The sequence below is a fragment of the Nomascus leucogenys genome, chromosome 14, assembly GCF_006542625.1.
Source record: "Nomascus leucogenys isolate Asia chromosome 14, Asia_NLE_v1, whole genome shotgun sequence".
Lineage (NCBI taxonomy): Eukaryota > Metazoa > Chordata > Mammalia > Primates > Hylobatidae > Nomascus > Nomascus leucogenys.
Genome location: NC_044394.1, coordinates 50866338 through 50885087, shown reverse-complemented (window position 1 = coordinate 50885087; position 18750 = coordinate 50866338). Strand labels below are relative to the sequence as shown.

The window sequence follows — 18750 nt, the reverse complement described above, 5'->3', positions numbered from 1 at the left end:
TGCAACACTTACTTTCACCAAATTGATTGCAAACTAACAATTTCCCCCATTTAATTTATTAAGCCACTTAGAGACATAATGACCTATTTGGGAGTTGTGTCTTCCCTCTGGAGCTCCTAGACTATGAACTTCTCTTGGCAAGAGTGAACCGAGCAGCCCCTCCCCATGGAAGGGGCTGGATACTGGCCTGGCCCTTTGTCCTCCTGCTTTTCTTTATTTCCTGCCACCTATTGTCTCTCTGATAACTGCTGACAGAGGGAAGGGTGCTATTTAATTGCTTTAAAGATATCAAACAAGCCAGTTGGAAGGTTATCTCCTCCCCAACCCCTCTATTTTTCTGGCTCAAGGTTTTGTTACTTAGTTACTAGCCAAGCTGCAGAGGAAGAAGAGGTAGCCCCACGTGGATTACAGCTCAGACTTCATTCAGCAGATGGAGACAGAGTCAAAATAGCCTGGCGGAGCCAAAGGTGGAATAGGAACTTGAGGTTGGCCCCTGAGTGCCGGTGGCAGCCCAAACAGCTCTTTGGAGGCCTTCGAAGGTGGGGAGGGGAGAAGAGAGGAGGCATACATTTTCTGGACAAAATCAACAATCATCCTAGATGACACATTTCTGCTGTCAAGGTCAGTGTTGTTCAGAGCCCACTCAGCCAGCTGCAGTAAGACAGGTGTGCCTAATGTGGGTGCATCAGTACTTTCTCCAGGCTGGGTCTGCCCTATCTGATAAGGAGGGGAAAGCTTGACAAGGAAAGTGCATGGAGGGGAATGTTGCTTTATTTGGTCATCCACATTAAAGAGCATACAGGGCTACATGTGGTGGCTCACACCTGTAATCCCAGCACTTTGGGATTATTCAGCCTATTCAGGAGGCTGAGGTGGGCGATTACCTGAAGTTAGGAGTTCAAGACCAGCCTGGCCTACAGGGTGAAACCCTGCCTCTACTAAAATTACGAAAATTAGCCAGGCATGGTGGCACCCGCCTGGAGTCCCAGCTACTCGGGAGGCTGAGGCAGCAGAATCACTTGAGCCTGGGAGGCAGAGGTTGCTGTGAGCTGACATCACGCCACTGCACTCCAGCTTGGACAACAGAGTGAGACTCCGTCTCAAAAAAATGAAAATTAGGCCAGGCATGGTGGCTCACGCCTGTAATCCCAGCACTTTGGGAGCCCGAGGCGGGTGCATCACTTGAGGTCAGGAGTTTGAGACTAGCCTGGGCAACATAGTGAAACCCCGTCTCTACTAAAAATACAAAACTTAGCAGGGCATGGTGGCACACACCTGTAATCCCAGCTACTCGGGACGCTGAGGTACAAGAATCGCTTGAACCTGGGAGGTGGAGGTTGCAGTGGGTCAAGATGGCACCACTGCACTCCAGCCTGGGCAAAAAGAGCAAAACTCCATCTCAGAAAAAAAAAAAAAAAGAGGTCAGGCATGGTGGCTCATGCCTGTAATCGCAGCACTTTGGGAGGCCGAGGTGGGTGAATCATGAGGTCAGGAGATCGAGATCATACTGGGTAACACAGTGAAACCCCATCTCTACTAAAACTACAAAAATTAGCCAGGCGTGGTGGCAGGCGCCTGTAGCCCCAGCTACTCAGGAGACTGAGGCAGGAGAATGGTGTGAACCTGGGAGGTGGAGCTTGCAGTGAGCTAAGATCGCGCCACTGCACTCCAGCCTGGGCGACAGAGTGAGACTCCGTCTCCAAAAAGAAACAAGGTAGGAAGGAAGGAGAGAAAGAAAGAGAGAGAGAAGAAAGGAAAGGAAAGGAAAGGAAAGGAAAGAAAGAAAGAAAGAAAGAAAGAAAGAAAGAAAGAACGAACGAACGAACGAACAGGACTTCAAACAGAGCATACTTAGTTATGGGCCCCTCCCCACACAGAAAAACTCCCTGGACATCAATGACTTCATCCGCTCTGACTGGCAGATAGGCCACATTTCCTGACACCCTGACTCTTCACCTTAAAAGGGTTAGCTTTCCACCACACCAGCAAAGACCCTCAGGACACACAATTCATATTCCCAGCTGAGCATCTACCCGGAGGTAAGCAGACGCTCAGGCAGCTGGGCCGTCCTTGCCCTAATCCCTCCAGTGGTGTCCACACTGAGCCCTGCAGCACTGGTAGAAGGTGGTCTTTGGCTCATCTGCAGAGCGGGTCTGAAGCTACATGTAGTAAGCACAAGGAGGTTCTCATTTAGGACATGGCTCTGCAGTAGAGTCAACATCCTCCCAGGCAGCTGCTCCCCCAAGCCCATCATCCACTTCTTTCAGCTTTGAGTACTTCCAATTTGTTACCTTGTGGGTGAAGTGCACACAGAGGCACGTGTTGCAGGCGAAGCGGTGGCAGCGCTGTCCCTCCTCCACGATCAGCCCGTCCCTGCAGCCAGGGTGGAACAGCAGCATCATCTGACTCCGCTGGCTCCAGTTATTTTTTTTTAATGAAACATAAATCTGGTTTTTTTTTTTTTTTTTTTTTTTTTGAGACAGAGTCTCGCTCTGTCGCCCAGGCTGGAGTGCAGTGGCGCAATCTCGGCTCACTGCAAGCTCCGCCTCCCGGGTTCACGCCATTCTCCTGCCTCAGCCTCTCCGAGTAGCTGGGACTACAGGCGCCCGCCACCACGCCTGGCTAATTTTTTTGTATTTTTAGTAGAGACGGGGTTTCGCCGTGGTCTCGATCTCCTGAACTCGTGATCCGCCCGCCTCGGCCTCCCAAAGTGCTGGGATTACAAGCGTGAGCCACCGCGCCCGGCGCATAAATCTGGTATTAACAGTTTCAGAACTTTTAAGAGATAACATAGTACAAAGGAAAGGAATTTGAGAGCAGAGTGGGCACTTCCTGGCTCTTCCTTCTTTTCCTGGAAACCAGTCAGGTTACTGGTTTTAAACTGGAGGTGACAACAGGCATTGTAGCAACTGTGTGGCCAGAGAATGCCGAGTTCCCCTGAGTGCAATTCCACGATGCCCTCCTGATATTATTACCTCTCTGCCTCTCCCTCTTCCCACTAACGGTGAGCAGACACAGCCCTCTTCTAGTGAGCTACCCACCCCAGCCCTTCTACTTGCATGCACATGTCTAAAAGAGATGCTGGCTCCCAGATTGACTCCTGGAACTTAAGGCAATTGCAGCTCAATTTCCATCTCGCCCTGAGCTCCAGGATGCCAAGATTTAAGCCCTATCATGACCAACGTCTCAGAGAGAGATGGAAACTCCTGATCCCCATCTCACAGTGGGTACCCCAAGATACAGTTTGGCCCAGATAGAAGAGAGAGCTGGCTGCTGCTGTACCTGGTGGTTCCTTTCCCATGTCACTCATTTATCTCTAGGGCTCACCCCACCTGCCACACAGCTTCTGGACTTACTTTTCCCTGGTGAATTGGAAATCAAATAATAGGACGGACAAATCAAGGCCGCTCAGCTCACAGAGAAAGGTAACGGGGTTTGCTTTCTGTTTTCACATCCTCTAAAACTGTGCTGAGGATGGTGTGTGTGTGTGTGTGTGTGTGTGTGTGTGTGTGTGTGTGTGTATGTACTTGGAGGAGGGTGAGGAAGGGGAGGCTGCAGGATTGATTATGACTTATTAAATTATTGGAAAAGAGGCTGAATCATCACAGTCAAAAGTAAACAGCTCCAACTCCATGCGACTCCCACTTCTTGCCTGTTCCCCTTTGCTCCCTCACAGCATGTAGGAGAGACTGTGCTGGGTCAGACCAGCAGGTGCTGCCTGACGTGGCTACAGCAAGAGGACCACCTGTATGGCCGCTGCACCTCCAAGCTGTGGGACGCAGGGACAGCTGGGACTAGTCGACCTCCACTGGCCCTCTGATGGCTCCTAGGACTGAATCTTGGACTCCAGGTGCGGGTTTACACGCCCTGCGCTCATTGGGAACTGCATGGAGAAGCGCTGTCCCCTGAGCCCTTTTTCTCCCTACCCTTAGCCTGGCCCTGCGCCCTGCGCCCTGCGCCCGGGGCTGGCCCACGGTAAACACAGCTTTGCTAACTTGTCTGGCTAAGGAAATCACAGAGGTCCCCGTGTAAGTCTGGGTCACCCCGGCCGCCACTCCAGCTGCCTAGAATATACTGGGTGGAAGGGAATCTATTCTGTGAAATCAGAGGGAAAATAGCGCTTGTCCTTGCCATGTCTTGAGGAGACCGAAAACCCTTAACCTTTTACGCCCCCGCAGGCGGGTCCCCTCTCTCCCCGCTCCCCGGCTGTCTGTAAGCTCTGCCTGCGGCCACCCGCAGGCTTTTCAGCCGGTCTCACCCTTGTCCTTCTACAGGACCCGGGAGGAGGGGTTGGGGGGGCGGAGCGAAGCTGCTGTGACGTAGCGGGACGGGGGGCGTGGGGAAATGTGCCGAGGGGCCCGGGCTGGCTGGGCCAGTCCAAGCGGCGCAGCCACCCATGCGCGCGCGGGCGCGCAAGACCACCAGCGCCCAGAGCCCCAGTCTGAGGCTTGGCGCCGGGGTTCTGCGGGCGAGGGGAGCTCTCTACGGGCGAGGGGCTAGAGGGAGCCGGCACAAGAGGGTCGAGGAGCCAGGAACCCCAAACGTCCGGCGCCAGGCGCTAGCCAAGCTGCTGTGCGACCCGGCGCCCAGCTGGCTCGGGGACAGCCGCTGGGTGTCAGAGACCGGAGCTAGCGGATTGCAGCGGAAAAGCAAAGGTGAGGGGTGTGTGTGTGTGTGTGTGTGTGTGTGTGTGTGTGTAAGAGAGATGGAGGGAGCGAGAAGCGCACTTGGGCACCTGTGTGCATCTACGCTGATGGTGGTGTGCCCATCCGAGTGCCTGAGCTTAGGTCCCGGTGCGTGATTCTCCGCTCATGTGCCTTTTGGGGTGATTGTAGTAGGAATGAACCACAACGGGTACCCCTGCCTGAGTAAGGGGGCTGTGGGTAGAGTGTGCTGGAACGGACGTGTCCTCGCAGCCTCATGCCCGTGTGCGTGGCGTGTGCCCTTTAGCCCGAGATTTCAGGTGGTAGCTACGACGGGTGACAACTTCTCTCCCAGCCCCCTGCAAAAGAGACCTGGCGCGAGGGGAGCGAGGCCGTGAGGTGCCAGCTGGGCTCCTGCGGGAGCGCACCCGGAGATCGGAGCCTGCCAGAGGCAGGCGGCGGGCGCAGAGCGGAGAAAGAGGAGCTTCTCTCCTGTTCTTCATCGCCCGGCCGGGGAGACAGACGCTGAACGATCTAGGATCCGTCTCCGTCCCCCACCTCGGGACAGAAAGGACAGTTTGTCTAGGTTTGGAGAGAACAAACCACTGCATAGCCCGTGCCCAAAAGCCGCTGGCCAAGTCCCCCAAGCGACTGTTTTCTGCGCCCCGATGTCTCTGTCCTCAGCGCCCCCCCACCCCTAGCACCCCTGCTCTGCGTTTCTATACTGGGCGTGCTGGCGCCACAATCTCCGCTCTTGCCTCGTCTTCCTGGAAATGGCACAGAGTTCTTTGGGTAACCCTTGCTCTGAGGATCGAGTTGGATGGCCAGGAGGAGGACTTTCTGTGCCAGCCGGGAGCACCGGCTCCGCGGTCCTGACACTCGCCCCTCCATTTCTCAACCCCGTAGGCCAGCACCGCCCCGGCTTTTCCCAGGCGCTCACGCGCCGCGGTGGCCCTCAGGGGCTTTTGTCACCCTGCCAGTGGGGGCTCTCGCTCTAGCCGCGCAGAGACCAAGCCGGGTTCTGCAGGCCCCGAGGGAGGCGCGGGGAGGGGGCGGGGGTGGGAAGTGAATGCGGGAAAGATAATGGGGAGAGGAGAAACTGAAGCTGAGTAGGGTTTAGGACCTCCCCTGATGTCTGGTCGCCATCCCAACACTCATTTCTTGGGCTGGTAACCACAGCCCCTATGTAAAAGGGAGGAGTGGGGGCAGGTGCGTGAGACCATTCTCACCCTCCTCTCTACAGAGCCTGGACATGGTTCAGAGGAAACCAACCACTAGCCGTTTCCAGCATCTAACAATTCTTGGGCTGGAAAAACAAAGAATGCAGAAAACGAAACTTCCTTGTGCATTTAATTTAACCACAATTCAACTAGAATTGGCTGCCTGGCATTGGAATATTCTTTCTCTGAAACAAAAATGAAGCAGAAGTCTCTGGAAGACCTTAAGCGGCTGACTTCTTTGTTAAATAAGACTCCCCATGATTTAAGCTCATTTCTTGCTTAGAGGAGTCTTCCCACTCTCAACCGGCTCCCCAGCCTCCCACCTCCACCACCTTCACCAAGACTCTGAACCCTGTCTGTTGCTACCATTAAGCAATTCTGTCCTGTTGAGTGAAACTCCAGTTAAAATGACCGAGTTAGGGCTGGAAAGCAACACTCAACCCTCCCTCTTACTCCCTGCACCATCGTGGTTCCTAGCCCAAAAACTCTTAGAGAGGGGCCCTGCCGGCCCAGGGGAATTCCATGTTACTCAGACACTGGAGTGTGACCATTCATGTTTAGATGGGCCCCTGTAAATCCCCATGATAAGGTACACTCTAATTGCAGGCAGCTTGAATAGGATTCTGGCTCTGTAGAATTAAACCAACTAACTGATGGTTAGAAATGATAATGAAACCACCCAAGTCAATCCAGGGATACTAACCACAGTTTCTGTACAGCTTCTGTTTTAATTGCTGCCGGTCTATGCTTTTTTACCCAATGCAGACATGAAATTCCAGGCGCCTCAAATACTTCACAAAATAGTCAGCCACAAAGCCCAGATCTCACTTCACAGACAGTTGTGTGGTAGGGAAATGAACACAGAAGGAACGAGCAATGCACCTGGCAGTTCAGAATCAATCAGAGGCAAAGGTGAGCAAGGATCCTCAAGTACTTGTTGCTGGCCAAGTCTCCTTTAACTCATCTGCAGTCTTTCCAAGGATTAAAAAGTAATCTTCCATCTATACCCAGGCACCAGGAAAAGTACCTAGCTCAGGGGAAATGTGTCAGCCAAGTGAATTAGTCCCACTCTGCTGAACACACCACCCTTTGAACATCTCGCCTCTTCCTAGATTGGCCTCTTTGCTGTCCTCCTGCTTCACTCTTCATATACCCAAGACCCAGCTCAAACATTTCTTTGGAAGCCTCCTCTGAGTCCCCCAGGAAAGGATGGCATTCTTAAGTCCTTTGTTTATCTCTCATCAATGCCTACCCTATATGGGCTGGCTTCCTTTCCTATCTCCCCTTTTAAATTATCACCTTCTAGAGGGCACTAGCCAAGTTTGTTCATTTCTACATCCCTGCTGTCAGCACAAAGAAGCCTCCTCTCCCCCGCCCACCCCTGTGATATTTTTTGAATGGCTGTATATCAATCATTTAATTATGGGATTAACTATTGTTTTAGATCTTAAGCCAAGCCAATAGTGCTCCAATTATTTTCTCAGCAAGGAAGTAACACAGGAGTCAGTTGCTTCAAACCAAAGCCCAGTTATCAGCCATTTGGTCTCTAGGCCACTGAGGAGCAGAGGGGATGCCTTGAGACGTGCAAAAGACTTGGGGCCAGGTGGCCTGTGTTCACATCCCAGCTCCACCAATTATGTACAAGAGAATGGAGTGAGCTCTTTAAACTCTCTAAGACTCAGTTTCCACATCTCTAAAATGGGGGTAATTATCCCTACCACCTAGGACAGTTGGGGAGATCAAGGGAATCGTGAGTGTGAATGGAAGCCTTCTGCTTACTTCTGTGAAAGAGCTTGTGTCCCACACCTGCTTCCCGTTTTTGTCCTTAATTAGAAAATGGCAGGCAAATTCTCTGGGGTGTTACAGCACTTGGGAGCAGCATCCCCTTAGGGACTTTGGGAAAGAGCTCTTGAGGAAGTCAAGCATTAGGTATTGGAAAACAAAAATAGAAGAAAAACAAAAAATAAACTGAAGCCTACATTTCAAAAATGAAAGCAAACCAGACTTTTATTTTTAATACTGAAGACTATAAATTGGTTCACCACGTAGGTAGATTTCAATAAATCAGAGATAATGAGATGGTAGAGGAAAACATGGGGGGAAACAGCACTTACGAGGTTCCCATTATGAGCCCAACGCAAGGCTAGGCGTTTTCACGTACATTCCATCATTTAATCTTCATGACACCCCCATGTGAACAAATAAGAGTCAGAACCATTAAGGACCAGGCATGTGGTCACACGGGCTCAGCAGTGGAACCCGGTTTGTTCTACCTCTAGAGTCTGGGTTTTTCCACTATGGCATTTTCAGAACGGAAAGACTCCAAGGCGGTCAGCAAGTCAGCATAGATTTCTTGGTAGGGAAGAGTTCAGGAATGTCAGTGTCAGACCCTTCTGAGGTCAGGCGCTGAACTTCTCCAAGCTCTGCCTTTCTGCAGTTTAGATCAGTCAACTTCTTAGGGGTCAAAGTATGTGCTTTTTGAAGCCACAGCCCTCCCCCACATGTGCGTCAGCAGATGATGGCTGAAACCAAACCCTTCCCTACTAACTCAAAAAGTCTGCACACTCATGAGGAACTCTAGAGCTTAATGCTGATGCAGAAAGATAATGCATTTTTCAATTTAAGAGTGTGTCTGAGAGGCTACACCAGAAATGTGTAAATTTGGTGAGAGTTTAAACAGCTTGTGACCGACGGGCCAATCTTCCTTTCTTCCTTCCAGATGTCACACTGGATCCTTGGCCTCCAGGGTCCATTATGGTGAGAATAAGATCTCTGGGCTGGCTGGAACTAGCCTAAGACTGAAAAGCAGCCATGGACATTGCGGATGAGCCACTCAATGGAAGCCACACATGGCTATCCATTCCATTTGACCTCAATGGCTCTGTGGTGTCAACCAACACCTCAAACCAGACAGAGCCATACTATGACCTGACGAGCAATGCAGTCCTCACATTCATCTATTTTGTGGTCTGCATCATTGGGTTGTGTGGCAACACACTTGTCATTTACGTCATCCTCCGCTATGCCAAGATGAAGACCATCACCAACATTTATATCCTCAACCTGGCCATTGCAGATGAGCTCTTCATGCTGGGTCTGCCTTTCTTGGCTATGCAGGTGGCTCTGGTCCACTGGCCCTTTGGCAAGGCCATTTGCCGGGTGGTCATGACTGTGGATGGCATCAATCAGTTCACCAGCATCTTCTGCTTGACAGTCATGAGCATCGACCGATACCTGGCTGTGGTCCACCCCATCAAGTCAGCCAAGTGGAGGAGACCCCGGACGGCCAAGATGATCACCATGGCTGTGTGGGGAGTCTCTCTGCTGGTCATCTTGCCCATCATGATATATGCTGGGCTCCGAAGCAACCAGTGGGGGAGAAGCAGCTGCACCATCAACTGGCCAGGTGAATCTGGAGCTTGGTACACAGGGTTCATCATCTACACTTTCATTCTGGGGTTCCTGGTACCCCTCACCATCATCTGTCTTTGCTACCTGTTCATTATCATCAAGGTGAAGTCCTCTGGAATCCGAGTGGGCTCCTCCAAGAGGAAGAAGTCTGAGAAGAAGGTCACCCGAATGGTGTCCATCGTGGTGGCTGTCTTCATCTTCTGCTGGCTTCCCTTCTACATATTCAACGTTTCTTCCGTCTCCATGGCCATCAGCCCCACCCCAGCCCTTAAAGGCATGTTTGACTTTGTGGTGGTCCTCACCTATGCTAACAGCTGTGCCAACCCTATCCTATATGCCTTCTTGTCTGACAACTTCAAGAAGAGCTTCCAGAATGTCCTCTGCTTGGTCAAGGTGAGCGGCACAGATGATGGGGAGCGGAGTGACAGTAAGCAGGACAAATCCCGGCTGAATGAGACCACGGAGACCCAGAGGACCCTCCTCAATGGAGACCTCCAAACCAGTATCTGAACTGCTTGGGGGGTGGGAAAAAACCAAGCCATGCTCTGTCTACTGGCAATGGGCTCCCTACCCGCACCGGCTGCCTTCCTCCCCCCCCTCACACCTGGCTTCGAGAATAGAGGATTGCTCAGCAGGAGTCCAATTCAGAGAACAGTGTTTGAGTCAGCTTGTCTGATTGAATGATAATGTGCTAAATTGATTACCTCCCCCTTCAAGCGAACATTGAAATGCAGGTAGACAACTCAAAGTCTGGAGAAGAGGGATCATGCCTGGATATGATCTTTAGAAACAACAAAAATAGAAAAAAATAAGTATCTGTGTGTTTGTGTATTTAAAACTCAATATGTAATCTTGTGTTTTTATATTTATACTTGTATATTCCTATTTATTCTCTGTATAGGCATTACCTACGTTCCCGTGTTCACATACACAAGAAGCAAATTCGAGTGTGCATAGTGTAGATGGACATTTGCCACAATACAGTGCCCGCAGAAATGGACTTACCGTGAAGCCAGTAAAATTCAAGCTTCAGGGATCTCTCTTGCACGGGCCTTTCCAAGGCCCAGGAGGGACTTGGGCAGTATGTTCATGTGATCATGTTTTTGTAAAAAATTGTGAAAGTAAGATATTTTTGTATTGTTTTTCTTAAAGAGGACCGTCGTATAAGCTTCAAGCCTCACAAACCTTCTAGCCTCTGCCCTTGGGGATTTGCTTCATTAATTTCCGGCAAGTGAGGTCAATGTAAGAGGCGAAAGGGAGAAGATATTTGAAGAACCAGAACATAAATTCACGTGTTTCCACTTCTCAGATATAGTCAGAGAATTATTCATTTGCCCAAAAGGACCTAAGTGGTTGTAGTCATCCATCATTGTATTTATCAAGACAAAGCCAACTTTATTATAAGATTGCATTTTTTTCTTTTCAAATTGCTTTAGTTTTTCTTAGGGAGCTATGAGGGGGGAGAATAACTAACATGAATGGCAAAAAATGGACTATGATTCCCGTGGGGAAACAATTTCATTCTCTCCATCGTGAAAATAAGTGAATAAGAGTGAAGCAAAATTACACCTTTATGAGAAACCATAAAATTGTTTTTATTTTTCAGGCCAGATATAGCTTCCTAATGAAAGAAAATGGAAATGTAATTCAACGACTCCTCAAAGGGGATTTTAGAGGACTTCATACAAAGCTGGGCATTAAGAAAACCACAATGCGTGGCCAGGCACGGTGGCTCACGCCTGTAATCCCAGCACTTTGGGAGGCCGAGGTGGGTGGATCACCCGAGATCAGGAGTTCGAGACCAGCCTGGCCAACATGGTGAAACCCTGTCTCTACTAAAAATATATAAATTAGCTGGGCATGGTGGCACGTGCCTGTAATCCCAGCTGCTCGGGAGGCTGAGGCAGGAGAATCACTTGAACTCGGGAGGTGGAGGTTGCAGTAAGCTGAGATTGTGCCACTGCACTCCAGCCTGGGCAATAAGAGCAAAACTCAGTCTCAAAAAAAAAAAAAAAAAAAAAAGAGAACCACAATGCCTACTAAAGACCAGAGGACATTGTTCATAAAACAAAAGCACCCTCACCTGCCAATGAATATGCAGCGTGCGGGGGGGTGCGGTGTGAGTGTTGGTGGGGCCCCATCACTCGTAGATACTGCTGTGCCACCTTCCCCGCTGACTGTATACACAGTAACTGTCATATCTTTAATGCCATGGACTCTGAACCACTCTGCAAGGACTATTGTAGACAGGCACTTCACACCATAAAGTGGCATTTTTTTTGTTCCCCAAACTGACATTTATAAGCGATAAGAAAAGAGACAATATCCATTTCGTTAACTGATCATTTTCTAGAGTATGAAGAAATGCACACCTGGGTGTCTGCAAGGATGTCATCATCTTTGGGTTTTGTCTGAGAGCATCACTCAGCATCTCACACATAGATTTTACCATATTTTTCAATTAGCTTTCCTCTTCTGGCTCCCTAAGCAAACGCTGTTGGCCAGTGGGAGTGACTAAGCGTTCCACCTGTGGGTGTCCTGCTTAATGTGCTGCTTTTGTTCTGTATAAATTCACACCAACTCATTCCCAAAAGTACTTCCTGTGGCTCAGAAAAATATGTTCAATAAGATTTTGGATAGATAAATCTATACAAAAATAAAAAGAGGTACAGCTATAAAACAAGACTATAGAAAAAGTTGCTGCAGAAATTGCATGCAGTAAAATCCCACACCATTAGTAAAAGTAAGGTCAAATGTAAGTTCAGCTCAGGGCTTCCTAGCAGCCATGTTTAGCGAAGTGTGACTTTTTTTTTTTTTTAAATAAAAACAAGCAAAGATTTGGAAGAAGATGCTTTAGACCTAACTTCACAATTATTATAATATGAGATGTTCCAGGGTCCTTGAATAAATGCTGAGTTTTAGGGAAATGATTCCAAGGGACCAAGAATTGGTAGAAATAATTTCAAGGCACAGAAGACTAATTCTACAGGCTGGGAGTGGTGGCTTATGACTGTAATCCCAGCACTTTGGGAGGCCGAGGTGGGTGCATTGCCTGAGGTCAAGAGTTCAAGACCAGCCGGGTCAACATGGTGAAACCTCGTCTCTACTAAAAATACAAAAAATCAGCCAGGTGTGGTGGTGAGTGCCTGTAATCCCAGCTACTCAGGAGACTGAGACAGGAGAATGGCTTGAACCCAGGAGGCAGGGATTGCAGTGAGCTGAGATCGTACCATTGCACTCCAGCCTGGGCAACAAGAGCGAAACTTCATCTCAAAACAAAACAAAACAAAAAAGACTAATTCTACAGTACTCATGACCCTGCAACCAGAGAAACTGCCTGCAGGGAGGCCAGAGTCCAAAGCAGCCACCTGTAACCTGAAAATGAAATGCAGACCCAGGCATCTGTGGGTCTTCATGAGCAGGATGACCATTCTAAGGCTAAAAGACAGGCCTTTAAGTCTGATGCTATAATTCCATCCAAATACACAGGTTTCTGCCATAGGGAAAGCTATTCTCCACTTTTTGAAGTATCTGTTTCAAAGATAACTTGCTCTCTGGTTTTCTTTTATCTAAAAGAGAGAATCGACATGCTAATTTAAAGCTTAACATCATTTTAATTCAAAAATTTTAGTCTCCATTCCATATTTAATGATGAAGACAGATCTGCTGGGTGCTGGGAGGGAATAAAAAGTAATGCACCCGATTGATTTCAGAATATCTGATCACTTGGGTTATGCAAGCTGCTACTTACCTGTCATTAGCATGGGTAGTTAAGTGCTGATTAAACCTAACCGGACTCAGTGAAAAAGATATTGGGAAAAATAATATGATATTGTGGCCTATGTTGAATGATGTTAGCTTGTGTTTCAGTAACAGAGTTGGGTAATATTGGACGTGTAGATGAAGCTTTAGCAGGGCTGGGCACGGTGGCTCATGCCTGTAATCCCAGCACTTTGGGGGGCTGAGGCGGGCGGATTACCTGAGGTCAGGAGTTCAAGACCAGCCTGGCCAACATGGAGAAACCCTGTCTCTACTAAGAATACAAAAATTAGCCGGGTCTGGTAGTGTGCGCCTATAATCCCAGCTACTTGGGAGGCTGAGGCAGGAGAATCGCTTGAACCCGGGAGGCGGAGGTTGCAGTGAGCCAAGATCACGCCACTGCACTTCAGCCTGGGTGACAGAGCCAGATTCCGTCTCAAAAAAAATAAAGAAAGAAAGAAAGAAGAAGAAGAAAAAGAAACTTAAGTGGGTTCATACCATAGCATGGCAGAGGGACATTGGAGAATAAAATGGCATGCAGAGAGGAACATGTGGGCTGGTGGATGGGGCTTCTAGACCTGGCAGTGAACTGGAGTCTATTTGCTTACACAAATTTAACCTTCTCTCCATGACGGAATACAAGTGTTTCTTGCCGAAACTCACAGCCCCAGCCGCCCTAGATGAGGAGCACCATGCTGGAAAAGTGCACAGGCTGATCACAGAGACAGGTAGGAAGCAAAGGACTGTTAAAATACATGTTCCGGGCTGGGGATGGTGGCTCATACCTGTGATCTCAGCACTTTGAGAGGCCGAGGCTGGGGAATCGCTTGAGCCCAGGATTTTGAGACTAGCCTGGGCAATATGGTGAGACCCTGTCTCTTTAAAAAAAAAAAAAAAAGAAAAAAAGATTCATATTCCTGATCAGCTCTGAATGTGACTATTCAATGAAGACAGTAAAGTTACAGTGTAAGGCACACATGACCTCTGGCCTTGCTAAAGAACAGTGGCTGAAGATCTAGCAAACATAATACTCGTCTTAGGTTACCTGTTGATTTAAAAACAACAACAACAAAAACCCATAAAAATAGTAAAATATAAAAACAAATTAATGTTTTATAGACCCTGGGGAAAAGAATTTTCAGCAAAGTACAAAAATTTAAAGCATTCCTTTCTTTAATTTTGTAATTCTTTACTGTAGAACAGCTCAAAATATCAGTTCTGTTTTAAGTAACAGAATTGATAACTGAGCAGGGAAACGTAATTTGGATTGTAAAATTCTTGCTTTAATAAAAATTCTTTAAGCAGTCAAAAAAGAAAGAAAGAAAGGCGGCAAGAGAAATATCAAAAGTCTCCATAGATGGTTGGGAAGATCTGATTAGTGTTTCCAAAATGCGTATCATTCTAAGAATCCCAATAGCTGGCAAGCCAAGCAGTGGAACTTACAGTAACGACAATCAATCACTTGTCTCATCCACGTTTTTGCCAAATTCAAAAACACTAAATTTCCCATCAAACATTCTGTCAAAGTAAACCTTTACCTAAGTGCTTGTTTTGCTTTTAATATGTGAATTTCTGGGAACATTGCCATGGGCAGTCTCTAATTTTTTTTTTTTTTTTTTTTTTTTTTTTTTTTTTTTTTTTTTTGAGATGGAGTTTCGCTTTTTCACCCAGGCTGGAGTGCAGTGGCGATCTTGGCTCACTGCAACCTCTGCCTCCCGGGTTGAAGTGATTCTCCTGCCTCAGCCTCCCAAGTAGCAGGGATTATAGGCATGTGCCACCACGCCCAGCTAATTTTTGTATTTTTAGTGGAGATGGGTTTTTGCCATGTTGGCCAGGCAGGTCTTGAACTCTTGACCTCAGGTGATCTGCCTGCCTCAGTGTCCCAAAGTGTTGGGATTACAGGCATGAGCCACCGCACTCAGCCAATTTTTCATCATCTCTCTCTTTCCTGGACAGGCTGGGCTAGGGGGAGGCGCAGGGAAAGAACACCTCTTTGCTTAGATATTGGTGTCTAGTGGGGATACTAAGTTCATTTCCTGATCCTGCTAGGCCTGGAAGCAGGAAAGAGAGGTCCTGGTTAGAGATAAAATTGTCCTATCCTTTTAGAAAAGCCTGTTAAGGAATATGATGCAAAGCCACCTTCGACGAAATCTGAAATGACACCCCACAACCTTGTCCACTCCAATTATTCAGTGACAGGGCCTCCAGTTGCTTAAGCCATAGACAAGGCCCCTTTGCAGTGGGAGTCACTGAAGACAGAAAGGGAAGACCAGGATGAACCCAGTCCTAAGGGCTGCTGGGGGCCACCAAATAAGACTGTTTTAGCCCTGGACACAGAGGGAGACACAGTCATCCCAGATCCTTACAAAGAATACATTGCCAAGGACCCCAAAGGAAATCTGCTAGTCTTAAGAGAGGAAGACCCACGACCAGCTCTCTGGGACTACCTGTCAACTCAGCAAGTGCAGCCAGGGAGCAGCCAGGCTGCTTCTGCCCTCCCAGTGGGCGGGGCTATCAGTTCCTGGGAGGGTTCCTGTCCCCACGTAAGAGGATATATACATTGCTGAGTACGCTGATATCTTTTTCATGGGTATGATTTTTTAACAAGAAACCTAAATGGTTCTCGTGTAACATAACTGATACAGTTTGTCTGTGTCCCCACCCAAATCTCATCTTGAACTGCAGCTCCCATAATCCCCAGGTGTTATGGGAGGGACCCAGTGGGAGGTAATTGAATCATGGGGGCGGTTACTGCCATGCTTTCGTGATAGCGAGTGAGTTCTCACGAGATCTGATGGATTTATAAGGGGCTTTCCCCCTCCTTCGCTCTGCACTTCTCCTTGCTGCCATGCAAAGAAGGACGTGTTTGCTTCCCCTTCTGCCATGATTGTAAGTTTCCTGAGGCCTCCCCAGCCATGTTGAACTTTGAGTTAATTAAACCTCTTTCCTTTGTAAATTACCCAATCTCGGGTATGTCTTTATTAGCAGCGTGAACGGACTAATACAATAACCAAGGCTTGGTGGCTTTCTCAACATTAACCAGCATCCCACTTCTCAGGAGACATGGATGGTGTTCCAAGGCTCCCAAGTTCCCAACTTGTACCTTCACTCTAGTTTTTGCTCCCAAGCACGTGCACACATAAAAACACACGTAATGTACATGCATATAGGTGGCACGACAGAACATGTGTGTGATGCTTCACATGTATGATGCCCTCCCCTTGTCCATTGCCCTGCTCCAGCCAATTTCCATGGCTCAGTCTACTTCTGCTCATCTTGTTTGCTTAAGTACCACACATGTGAAAGACATGCTCACGTGTGTGATATTCATGCACATACATGTTAGGCACACGTGATGCACATGTGTACATGGGAGGCATGTATGTGACGTGTACACACAGTATACGTCCTATATTGCCTTGGCAAGACCTCGATGTAGAGATTCTCCAGAAGATTTCAACAGAGGGTGATAAGTATAATTTGACTAACTCATCTCAAATCTAGGGATATTTAGTCTTTTTTTTTTTTTTTGAGACAGAATTTCACTTTTTTTGCCTAGGCTGGAGTGCAGTGGCGCGATCTTGGCTCACTGCAACCTCCACCTCCCGGGTCCAAGCGATTCACCTGCCTAAGCCTCCCAAGTAACTGGGATTACAGGCACATGCCATCATGCCTGGCTAATTTTTTCTGTATTTTTAGTAGAGACGGGGTTTCACCATGATGGCCAGGCTGGTCTCAAACTCCTGACCCCAAGTGATCCACCTACCTCGGCCTCTCGAAGTGCTGGGATTACAAGCGTGAGCCACCCCGCCTGGCCAGTTAGTCATTTTTTCTAGACTGCTGCCATAATAGGGAGGAGGAGATTATGCATAAACTAATTTTTTACCCAGAGAATTCCATGCTAGATCACAGACTGCATGCCTAGCATGCCCAGCTGTCCCTGCCTCAATTCAACAACAACAAAAAGGGTTGGCAAAAGAGTGTGATGGTTTCCTACAAATCACCCCCACCAGTCCATCAGCATAAAGCACTTGTACTGCTAACGGCAACATTTTTGCATAAGAAAAATGATACAATTTCTTCACAGAAAAATCACTGAAAATAATTCTGAAGTTGAGTCTCATCAATGACAGCATCTTAACAGACATTTCTTCCCCCGGTCCCCCCGACCATGCTTCTTAATACAAATCCAAGGCTGAACCCTACGGGGAAGCTGTGATACTCTGCCAGTGAGAAAATGAATGGCTGCTGTCTTCCTGGCCCGTGAGCACACCTCTGCAAAAGAGTCTCTTAAACAGAAAGGAAACCCTCCCCTTGTCCCTGGTCCTGCTTGTTCATTTCTGTGGCTTGGGATACCTACCTTGGCTCATCTTGTTTGCTTAAGTATCAGCCAGTGTGTGATGGAGAAGAGAGTATTGTTATATCTTCCTTTGAGGAACAGAAGTCTGATCTCCAGGGTTCATTCTCAAGATTAATTAAAGCTAGCCTAGTCTCAGCTGTTCTGCCAGCCCAGCGTGCTAGACACTCACAGAGCAAAGGCTTGGGTGGAAGGAAGACTTACTTTGTTTGCCTTCAGCTTAAGCACTTTTGGCAGATGAAAATCCTGTCCTAAACATCTCTTCCAAACTCCCATGTGGATGGCTCGGGAGATGACAGACCACAGCTGTTCCGCTTTTCTTCTCTGCACCTTCACGTGACCACCTATCTCCAAGGGTTTGCAAGCTCAAAGGTAGCAGAACATGCAACTTCAGCCATACCATGTGGCCTCCTCGAAGGTCTGTCTTTGCAGCCCAGGAAACCTATTGCTTCTTGGTTTTAAATGGAACATTTCTAGTCCAGCTGAGCCGACACAAAATCTGGCTGGATACCAGCAATATGGTTCTGGATGTTGGGCAGACGTGGAAATGGGTATTTAGAGGGTTTGGGATTTTGAGGGCTTCCTTCCTGCCTCAAGGACGAATAAAGTAAATGTTAATTGCTGGAGAAGAACCAAGGTGAGGCACTGATGTGGCAGGCTGCCTCAGCAGTGACGTCTGTTTTCAGAGATCAGCTTCACCTTAACGAGTGTCAGGGTCAGTGGAGGCCCACTTTGCTCTCACCAAAGTCAAGACAGGAGACCAGCTGCCTTTGAGCAATGAGTCTCACATATTTAAAATTTAGCAATTAGAGTTTGTTTCCTTTAACTATGCCCTTGATCTGTCTTTCAAAACAATGTCCCCTTATAGTTTATATTTAAAATTTTAACTTCAGCACTTTGGAAAGCCAAGGCAGGAAGATTGCTTGAGCCTAGCAGTTCGAGACCAGCCTGGGCAACACAGAGAACCCTCATCTCTAAAAAAAAAAATTTTTAATCAGTCAGGTTGTAGTGGTGAACACCTGTAGTCTCAGCTGCTTGGTAGGCTGAGGCAGAGGATAACTTGAACCTGGGAGGTTGAGGCTGCAGCGATCCATGATTACGCCATTGCACTCCAACCTGGGTGATAGAGACTCTGTCTCTAAAAATAAAATACAAAAATAAAAATAAGATACAAATTTAAAACGCCTTTTTATTTTTATTTATTAATTTGAGATGGAGTCTCACTCTGTTGCCCAGGCTGGAGTGCAATGGCCAATCTCGGCTCACTGCAACCTCCGCCTCCCGGGTTCAAGCAATTCTCGTGTCTCAGCTTCCCAGTAGCTGGGATTACAGGAGTGTGCCACCACACCCAGCTAATTTT

At 48.0% G+C, this 18750-nt stretch overlaps 1 protein-coding gene and 1 pseudogene across 1 annotated transcript; one reads left to right on the top strand and one right to left on the bottom strand.

The window, feature by feature from the left end:
• Positions 1-2075: 2075 nt before the first annotated feature.
• On the bottom strand, positions 2076-2399 carry LOC100604862 (annotated as a pseudogene).
• A 1975-nt stretch (positions 2400-4374) lies between these two features.
• On the top strand, positions 4375-15992 carry SSTR2 (somatostatin receptor 2). Its single transcript, XM_030828001.1, has 2 exons — positions 4375-4655; positions 8583-15992. The coding sequence occupies exon 2, from the start codon at positions 8675-8677 to the stop codon at positions 9782-9784; it is 1110 nt and encodes a 369-aa protein (XP_030683861.1). The 5' UTR covers positions 4375-4655; positions 8583-8674; the 3' UTR covers positions 9785-15992.
• The last annotated feature ends 2758 nt before the right edge of the window (positions 15993-18750 follow it).